Source organism: Botryllus schlosseri, chromosome 8 (assembly GCF_051294905.1).
Source record: "Botryllus schlosseri isolate E-star chromosome 8, Bs_hap1, whole genome shotgun sequence".
Classification (NCBI taxonomy): domain Eukaryota; kingdom Metazoa; phylum Chordata; class Ascidiacea; order Stolidobranchia; family Styelidae; genus Botryllus; species Botryllus schlosseri.
Window position 1 is genome coordinate 2,490,401 of NC_137243.1, and position 10,746 is coordinate 2,501,146.

The 10,746-nt window shown below is 38.1% G+C and overlaps 1 protein-coding gene across 1 annotated transcript; it reads right to left on the reverse strand.

Moving 5' to 3' along the window:
• Positions 1-265: 265 nt before the first annotated feature.
• Positions 266-10,470, reverse strand: LOC145445076 (deoxyribose-phosphate aldolase-like). Its single transcript, XM_080323167.1, has 9 exons — positions 10,295-10,470; positions 9,956-10,053; positions 9,364-9,511; positions 8,786-8,884; positions 8,077-8,211; positions 7,062-7,193; positions 1,598-1,710; positions 1,375-1,524; positions 266-838 (listed from the first exon to the last, which is right to left on the reverse strand). The coding sequence occupies exons 1-9, from the start codon at positions 10,323-10,325 to the stop codon at positions 782-784; spliced, it is 963 nt and encodes a 320-aa protein (XP_080179293.1). The 5' UTR covers positions 10,326-10,470; the 3' UTR covers positions 266-781.
• Positions 10,471-10,746: the final 276 nt, after the last annotated feature.

The following is a 10,746-nucleotide window of genomic DNA, read 5'->3' on the forward strand; positions in this document are numbered from 1 at the left end:
GGGTTACCATACGTCCTCTTTTTTGACTTTCTTGAAAGTGTCCTCAGAGGACGCCCTTTTGTACTCTTTTTTGAGAATTTTGGTCATATTCATAGTAAAATTCGACTAAGATACCGTAAATCAGCACTGAAGTGACGCTCCGGCGCGTATTTCGGGAGCTCAGTGGAAAGTTGACCTATCATCATTATTATTATAGATAGTGTATTTCTTAGTTAGGACACCAGTCTTAACCTTTGACGAATGTCGTCCTACATTAGAATCAATCCAGCATCAACGAGTTTTATTGCAAATTAGCACACAATGAAATTGCATAGAACCACAGACGGATACAGACTGTACTAAATTATTATCACATTGTAAACAAGGAATCTACCCGTCTCTGGATCACGCAGGAACATTCATACAACACGACACAGTTGTAAAGTTATTGAGACACCACAATTTCAATTAATATCCAGCATTGCGTTAAACAAGAATATTATCACTATGGTCATGGAAATTTTAAGGAGCAGTGGCCGAAATTTTGAAATATTGGCATCTCACTGATCCAGAGTAATGGCAACAAACAACGGGTGATACGAACTCATGGATATGAAAAACAATATGACAGTTTTGCATAACACAAAGATGCAGTACGGCAAATGATGAAAAAAGGCATGAATTGGTAAAAGATTTCTGGGCTATGATAAAATATGATGCGAGCATTAAAATTAGAACTTGTGAATTTTGGCAAATTGGATATGAAGACTGCAGGCTAAAGGCTTTTTGACGGCGAAGTTTTTCACGCCATAGGTAGTTGGTGTGATGCGGCATAACGTCCAGTAACGTAATGATATATCTGGAAGCAAAAACACACTGTTACTATTGTACAAGTCGAAGCCTAGTTGTAGGATAAATCCAAATTTTAGAGATTAGGTAACTGTGAATCGAAAATGGCTTGGAACCAGAGGGCTGGGGTGTACTCGAGTAGATTTGACTTTTCCAAAGGTGGTCAGTCACTGAGTACTTCTACTGTGTTGGAGTACCAAGCAGGTTTGGCCGGCTTGCGGTCTTACTGAAGCGGTCGTGTTTTAGATTCCTTCCACTTCTACCTGGGCGGCTATTATTCCAAACTACTTACTCCTTACATTTTGGATTTTAAATAGTAGAAATTAGTTGGAAATCACTTTTATGGGCGAAAAATTCATAAGAACGGCGTGAAATAACCTCTGTGTCACGGTAACTGAATTTATTTACAATTTGTCATCAGCAGTCAGTTCTTTCCAATTCTCTGCTAGTTGCTGACGATTATCCCTGACATTTGGGTTCACTTCAATATGAATATATATTTTATCGTATATTGAGGTTCTGTGCCCCCAAGATTCAATACCGCACCTGTCGTTCAATGTCTGTCAGTAGCGACGACGCACCGATTCGAAACAGATCGTTTCTCAACCACTCATCCCCCAATTCCTCTTTCATCAACGAAAGCCACGTACACGCGTCCTTGGCGGTCCGGATTCCGCCGGCCGGCTTGAATCCCACCTTCAAAGCAAGAGCGAGATTGTCATCGGTGTGGCTCTAGTTGTCTCAGTCACAATTATTCGCTACCACCCACCTTGAACCCCGTTCTGTGATAATATTCTCTGATGGCCCGGACCATGACGAGACCGACCGGCAGCGTCGCATTCACCCCTTCTTTTCCGGTCGATGTTTTGATGAAGTCAGACCCTGTGATAAAACATAACATTTCAATATAGCGAAGTCCCATTTCCATGTACTTCTGTTTGTCGGGCCTTTGTAAACAAACTCTTGCTTTCAAGATTACCTCAATTAGAGTATAATGTATATAACTCAGACTTTTCATGCGACCATTATCAAGATTAACGGTGCAGTAACAAGCATGTAAACAGAGATTTAAATGAAAACCAATTCGCCTTAGTATGAAGTGAGAATGAAATTGAAAAACACACAGAGACGAAGCAAGCTGTACACCAAACCGTACAATACACGGAAAAACGTTAGATATACACATAGCAATGTGTGTTAATGAATTATTTTAAAACTGCAAGTGTAAAGGAACTCCTTCTGTTGGTATAAATCTGGATTTTCTAATTTTGAAATATTCAGAACCAAATCTCGCATTTTGTTATATAACCAACCATTCCATATTTAGAAATATAAGGGTCTCATTACTGTCGTATTAATGTCATTTTCAAAATAAAGCACAGCTTAATATTGCAGCTTATCACCGGGAGGTTAATCGCCACACAAGTATTGAAAATATTTATCACTATTTGAACTTTGATACAAGCCGTTTGTTTTTCTCGTCAGCAATTTCAAGTGATATTGCTGTTTGATATCATGACACAGCAGTCTGATATAATTCTTGTGCTGCATTGGCGATTGAACAATATTGAATACTTCTCAGTAAGAATCAAGAAACTGTACCATAGCCCACCAGGAACTAAATCAATGAATGATGAATCATCAAGTTTCCATACAATTGTAAGGGAAGTGCCTGAATAAAAGCATTAGGCTGATACAATATTTTTCTTCCTGTCAGCAATTATAACTGATATTGTTGATTTGGTTGATATGATTAATGGCACAGCATGATATTTAAATTCTTGGGCTGCATTCAACATACAACAATATTGAATACATTCAGCAAGAATAGAGATAATGTACCATACCATAAATCAAATCAATGAAACATTAGGCATTGACAAAATTGTAAGTAAAGGAGTTGCTAAAATAAAAACAGTATGCTGACATCAGATAAAGTGCTGCAAACAAACAGAATGATTCAATCCCGGAAGTGCATTGAACATTGGTCAATATTGAATACACTTCCGTAAGAATTGAGACACTCTACCATTCCAGAAACGAAACCAATGAATCATAGCGGTTCCAGACAATTGCAAGTAAATGAGATGCTTGAATTCAATTCTTGGGTTGCATTGCACATTGAAAAATACTGAATACATTTCAGTAAGATTCAACACACTGTACCATACCATAAATCAAATCAATGAATCATTATGCTTGAATAAAATTGTAAGTAAATGAAATGGCTGAAAAATCTATTAGGCTAACTTTGATACAATGCTTGCTTGCATTGAACATTGAGAAATATTGAATACATTTTAGTAAGAATAGAGGCACTGTACCATACCAGCATACCATGAACCAAACCAATGAATCATCACGCTTGGATGAAATGGAAATGAATCAGATGCCTGAATAAAACATCGAGCCAGAAGTGGGCACTATGCAGCCCACAACGCCCACGAAAACTTCCTTGGAATTTACACCATAAAATACATTTAACGTTAATTGTGGGGACAAAAACTGCGGTATAAAATGATCCGAAAATGCGTTTAATTTGTAGCCTAGTTTATTCACATACCAAGATTACATAACCTACGTACCTTATGCGTGTAATCCAGGTTCAAAATAAAGCCAATATAGCAAATTATGCCGTAACAATCACGGTAAATTTACAAGTCACAGTTTCCATATTCAAGTTTAAATCTTGTTTGCTGCCAGGTCTGTGGTTTACACTATTACGCCATGCGTTTCAAAATCCTAATTCACAAAATACTGGAATTAGTGCACGTGATTAATGGACATCCTCACTCACAAACGATGCTATGTCAATGAAAGATGCGCCTGAAGACCGTCATTTCAACAAGATTTGGAGCACAAAATATTGGCTTACTGAAGTCAGCTGTGAGTAGGTCCTTTTAGTTCAGTGGTTCCCAAACGGTGGGGAATTCCCCAGTGGTGGGGAATTCAATGATTTCTGGTGGGGAATAGACGTATTTGTTCGAAATTATATACAGAACAGCCTACATATTCACGGAGACACATGCGCAATTACCGTTACCAGTTAACTGCTCTGAAATGTATGTATCGAAAATTATATTACGTGTTGTTCACAAAACCTCATTTTTAACTCTGGATGCCAATCATGGCGTCACAAACCCATCCAGCAAGACTAGTTTGACGTGAAATAACGATTTCGCGAAATTTTGGGCGATACTGGTATAGGTTTACAATGCGTTTTATGTTGCAGTTATAGGCGATTGTCTTGCGTACTGGTGTGGCTGTGTGTCTTGTGTAGACAAACTAGCAAATAGTTGCTCTGTGATGACAAAAGTGCTTTGGTAGTGGGGAACAGGACCGTAACAGCCGCACCCCAAACCCCCCAATTTTGGGAGGCGAGCTCGAAGAGACCCAAAATTATTTCGTGAATTAACATAAATCAGGTATTTTTTTGGAAATTTATGCCAATTTTTCAAAGATTTTTGGCGCTGCGTGCGCGATTTATTATTGCCGAATATCTGATTATTGGGTACCCGTCCCCCACGAAAATACCAATTTGAAATCGTATGTGCCTTTTAGTTTTGGCGATTTCCATATCTTTTGACATAGTAGATACAGGAGGTCACGAAATAGCATAACAAAACAAAGTCAATATACCAACGTGTCCGCCCGAATATGTTTAATTCTTATTTAGAGGTCCTACCATTTCCAACACACCTCACTCAGCTCTACCGGTGAATCTGATTACCTGAGCAGAGAGGGGATATAAAATTCATAACAAACTATATGCAATTCCCGATCATATTGACCGATTCAAACACGAATTATATAAATTTTTCGCGCTTCGTCAACATGATGTGACGCACTAAACAGTAGACCAAATGCAGCTGACAAGTAGCGGAAAAAAGCGTACAGGCTAAGCGGGTTCTTGGGGGCTTCGCCCCCCAGAAGTTGGGTTTATCACCCTGTGGGGGCCCAAGACCAACGTTTTTTTGGGGGGGGGGCTGACGAAGTGCTGATACGGTCCTGGTGGGGAATGAAGGCTCGGAATAAATCTGAAGTGGGGAATGAAGACAAAAAGGTTGGGAACCACTGTTTTAGTTTATGGCGAGTCCGAGTACCATGTCTAAGGAGTATAATTTGAGCCGGCGTTATGAGTAAAACCATGCAGTGAATGCATACACACGGCCAATGCGGACCTGCTAGAGAAGCTAGCAAAACAGCAAGACTATTTTAACAAGCCACATAGAGCTGGGTACGGAGACTTCCTGCGTTAAGCTGACTGATACAAAGCTTGTTGCAATAAGAAGGGACATTGTTAATTCATATGATGACACAACGGAATAATTAAACAATAATGAATACACTTCCTTCAGTAAGAATAGAGACAATCTACCATTCCATAAACGAAACCAATGAATCATAGCGCTTCGATACAGTTATAAGTAAATGAGATGCCTGAATAAAACCATTATGCTGATACAATGCTTGCTTTCTGTCAGCAATTGCAAGTTACATTGTTAGTTGATATGATGACACCACAGAATAATTCATTCTTGGGCTGCATTGAACATTCAACAATACTGAATACATTTCTGCATCAATCAAGACTCTGTACCATGCCATAAATCAAATCAATGAATCATTGCTCTTAGATCAAATTGTAAGAGAATGTGATGCCTGAATAAAAATATTAGCTGATTTCGATACAATGCCTGTTTTTTCTCTCAGCAATTATAAATCATATTGTTAGTTGATATGACACAACAGGATAAGTCAATTCTTGGGGTGCATTCAAGAATATTGAATACATTTCAGCATCACTCAAAACACAGTACCATGCATAAACCAAATCAATGAATATTGAGCTGAATTGAACATTTAACAATATTGAATACAATTCTGTATCAGTTAAGACAATGTACCATACAAACTAAATCAATGAATCTTGAGCTGCATTCACCATTAAACAATATAAAATATATTTCACATTTCAGTAAGAATCAAGACAAACATAAACCAAATCAATGAATCTTGAGCTGAATTGAACATTCAACAACATTAAATATATTTTAGCTAGGATCAAGACACTGTACAATACAATATATCTATCAATAGATAAAATTGTGATCGTAAGATGCCTGAATTGAAGGTTCACATTAGGTTAGGGTTGCCATACGTCTGGAATTTCCCGGACATGTCCGGAATTTCACTGAAAAATCTGCGTCCGGGAGGAATTTCTAAAATATGCCTAAATGTCAGGAATTTTGAAGGCTTGGAGTAGGCTCAAATTTTTTTCGTAAATTAACATAAACAATATTATTTTCTAGCAAATTTATGCTATTCAAAATTCTTCTTCGTGCCGCGCGCGCGTTAATGCAACGTATATTGATATTAGTATGGGCACCAGGCATTATCCTCGCAAAAACTGCAATCGCAATAAATAAACTTATTTCAGTAAATGATGGTTATTTATATTTAATTTTAATTTAATTTAATTGTAATCGCAATGATAAGCTAACGGTATATTCCTAGAGTTGGTTAAGGCCGATTGGATGCTTCAGTCACAGTCAATGGTTCCAAATCTTGGGGTCGTTTGTCTTCATCTGGAGATCGCGATGATGTTGGACGTAATCAGCTTCCTTGACCGTGAGTAAGTTTGGGCAAGCTGATATTTTTAAGCAATCAGCTTCAGCTTATCAAGTTTTTACCTGGGCCACTAAACATTCTCAAGTTGGAAATGAAGTCGCGACCATAAAAGTTGGAAATCACCGGATGTGCAACCTGCTGGTGCATTTCATAGCAGCCTAATATATGGAAGAATCAATATTATTTACCCTATGGTGGGCCCAACATCAGTGCCTTTTTCAGGCGGAAGGGGGCAGAATAAAATGTTGTTTCGGTCCAGATTTAAAAATAAAACAGATAGCCGCACCGACCTAACAGTATAGCAGGGCTGTCAAACACAATTCTGGTAGGCCAGACACGGCCCGCCAGACGATTTCAGCCGGCCCGTGGAGGAATTCATTGCAGACCCTAGCAAGTAGCAATCAACAGAGCTCACATTACAGATGGCTCAATTCATGACCTACGGTCCACTCCATTTGTATACAGGTGAGGGGCAATGCTTTGCTAGTGTGACGTCATATTGACAGACAACGTGTTACGGCTCATTTTGAATCCGCTAGTGGGCGCTAAAGAGTGTCCGGAATTTGCTCCACGAAAATATGGTAACCCTACATTAGGCTGACCTGCCATCATTGACACCAAGCTTGCTTTGTACACATTTGTCAGCGTTCCAAGTTCGCCCGTTCCAAGAATTGTTTTCATATGAACACTATCTCCGCATGCTTCCTTACAAGCTTTCACCTCGTCGTAAACACCTGCGCAAGAATAACAGGCTGGATCATACTAAACTCAATGATGTTAAGTGCTAAAGATGCTTGCAAGTGATGGATGGTCAGGGAAAACTATAATCACATACAATACTTAGTAAAACGGCATCTGAAATGACTAGTGTGAACATACTGTTTCCAATAGATTGATACTCCAGACTAGTGACCTGGCAGTTGGAATTGGGCTGGCTAGTTTCAAAATTTGTAGACAAAGACCAGCAATGGATGCACGGTACCGCAACCAGGGCTATGAAGTCCGGTTTGCGACAAATTTTCTCTCAATGGAGTTGGAGTCACAGTAATTTTGTAACACTCTTTAGTCAGAGTAGGAAAACACTTCTTGCGTGGCTGACTGGCTGTGGAATCATAGTAGATTGTGTCCATTTTTCTTAGTTTAGGAAAATCAAGTTTTGATAACTTTTTCTTTCTTTATATCAGTAGCCTATATGAATGAAAATCATCGCCAAATGAAAATTTTACAAAAACCTGAATTTCTCAAAATATGAAAAATGGACATAATTTACTTTGACTTCAACTAACGTAACTTCAACTTCAACTACTTTAAAATTACCGTAAACTAAATGCTCTCAAATTTTACTAAAAAGTGCGGTTCCAGTTACAGAAGCTATCAAGTTTTTCATGTATTGCAAAAGCATAATGACAACTACTAGGAATCAATATTTTAAAAAATTGTAATAGACATATAATTTTCTCAATAGATTTACAGGGATGTCAGGGTCGGTAGAGTGACCCGAGTCCACAGCCACGGCCGGGACATAAGTGAAACAGTCGAATCCCAAAAGTAGTGTAAGCACAGTCAGACTGAATTCTCTCGCTCCAGAAACCTGACAAAATAATCAGAGCAATCTACCTTTCCAATCGCCTGCAAGCGCTTTGCTTCTCGATATAACGATATCAATTTCAGTCGCCCCATCTTCGATCGCACGTTTTATCTCAAGAATTCGAGTTTCGAAAGGCGTCTGCCCGGAAGGGAATCCCGTCGCCACTACAAATTTGGTACAGGAATTCAACAGTCACGAATCTCAACTTCAACATGATCGACCCATGTCAAACACACAAATGATATGCATGATCTATTTTAGCATGTAATCAAGAACCAAAATGATGTATGAATGCAAATTTGAATGCTATGATAAGGAGAAATTATATCACAATGAATCTCAATGACAAAGAATGGATCTCACTGGACCGTGATTTAGAAATCAAAACCAGAGTATTTCTGAAGAGCTTCTTGGAGGTACAAAACTTTAATATACAATTGAATAATATATTTAAATTGAAATAAACCCGAAAATTTTGGACTGATACTCGTCATCGGTAATTGTCAGCCGAACATATTCGGGTTTATTTCAATATGAATATTCAATTAAAATGTATCTGTAAACTAACAATATGGAGGCGAGCAAAGAAGTACTATAGCCGTCTTGAAAACAATCAGCGCCCATGATTTTACATTGAGATCACATATCGCAAAGAAAATTTGGGGAACACGTGAGCAATACACAGCAGGATATCATCATACAAAATATTTAAATAATTTGCTACAGAAAGTATTTTACCTGAAGCAACAGGAATATTTGCAACACCGGCCGCTTTCAGATACGATACAGCTTCCTTTACCCTGGCTGGGTACACACAGACTGCACCGACAGTGATACCTACAAAATATATACAAATAGGCTTACGTCATGAGACAAAAAATTGAGACGGGGATTTTTCTCTTGAGTAAGATAAATGAGTAGGCCTATAACATGAATGCAAGTCCTTCGACATCACCCAAGAGTTTAACATAACTAAGTTGAACCCATCTTGAACTCAATAATGAACAGTTGACTTGGACTCTTGACTCGAGTCTCAACACTATGACTCAAGACTCGACGCATTGTTTGGTAACTTGGTTACAACCCTGATCCAAATCAAGTTAAGTCATTTAAAAAATGTTACTATATGAATGTCATAAAAATAGGACAATACTACTCCATGTCATAGTCAATAGATATATATAAGAAGCTTCACGAAAAAATCACTCTGAACCTCCAATGAAAAGCATTTGGCATCAGATAAAAGTGTAAAATTATAACCTATCTATGGATCAAATTATTTAATCAATTTGACTAGGAGAATAAGGTAGAGTTACCAAGATCTTTAACGTCCATAGCGTCTATCAGATCGTCACGAATGGGATGCTGAGCTTTGTAGCACAGTCGTTGAACATTTGAAAAAGTGTCATCACCAGACAAAGTCGTCAGATCGATGCAAGTCGTAGCACGGAGCAGCCAAGCAGCCTGGGATTGGATATATAAGTCAGGATTCTCAATAGTGTAAACTGTACATTACAGATTTGCATTTATATATATATTGACTTCTTCCCAGGCAGAAGGCAATTAACAAAAAGTAGCTTAACTGCACTGAGGACTGAAGAAGAATGAATAGTAATCAGGCAAGGTAATCCGATGCAAATCTTGGACCTTGGGCTTTCAAACTTGAGATTTTTGAGTAAAAACATGGTCTTATTTGACATATGCAATTTCAGATCAATGCTGCAGTAATATTCAACAGTGCTATGCATTCATTTCATCACAATATTATATAGCTTCCAATAAAATCATAATTACAAACTAAAGAAATATGCATTGAGGATTTATGGTAGCCTTCAGCATTCATAAAGTCAAAAAATGCACGCAAGATTTCAAAATATTAGCTCCGATTCATACACTGCATTGTCCAACCTGCCATGCTTTTTTGACGGTTCTCTTTTTAGGGAGTGACTCAGCTCTTCGATTTACTGCTGGTAAGTTGACTGCACTCTTTCCTACCCAATCAAGATCTGTAACAAAATGACAGGGATTTTTGCCTTGAATTTTCGCAGAAATGTCAAATGTGAAAAACGTATAATAGGAAATCCGAACATATATAGGCCTACAATATATAATGGTATACTAAACAATATTTCATTTTAATGAAGCACTAGAGATGAGGCAATCCTTCTTGAATGAGAGGCTGGTACCAACAGGAGTTGAGGACAATATTAAGGCTTATCTCAAAATTAACAATTATAATAATCTTACCCAGATCAATACCAGGGTTTCTCGAACACATCTCGGGTATCTGTGACAGATTGAGGCTTTCCAAGTAAAAGTAGGTATAGGCAACCTTCAAGTTCCAAATCAAGTCCGAACTTTCAAACACGTTATTGTTGACAGCGTTAACTTTGCTTCTTGTATCTTGATAATACTGGTTCAAATCGTAAGAGACACCGAGAAGAAATTAAAGAGGTCATGAAAACAAAGTACGTATTTAATTTGTCTATATTTCCATGTCAGTATACACTGATCATAGCATGGACAATTGGATATCCCTAAAACGCCGAAAAGACAAAACGGCGATAAAACAAACAATTTTTATTCCTGGAAATCGCCGAGACAGCGGAAGATGCAGAAAGAGAGACTCGGCGGATGGCAGTTCTAAAACGCGGAAACAGCGGGAAATGAACATTCACCATAGTGTCCTATTATAGATA

Bases quoted from the DNA above. Each gene is read 5' to 3' on its own strand.
- LOC145445076 (XM_080323167.1), bottom strand. From the start codon at position 10,325: ATGTGTTCGAGAAACCCTGGTATTGATCTGG. The intron at 8,885-9,363 runs GTAACTCTACCT...TATATTTTGTAG, and splicing joins TATGGACGTTAAAGATCTTG to GTATCACTGTCGGTGCAGTC. The intron at 1,711-7,061 runs GTCAGCCTAATG...GTTTTATCACAG, and splicing joins CTTGGTGTCAATGATGGCAG to GGTCTGACTTCATCAAAACA.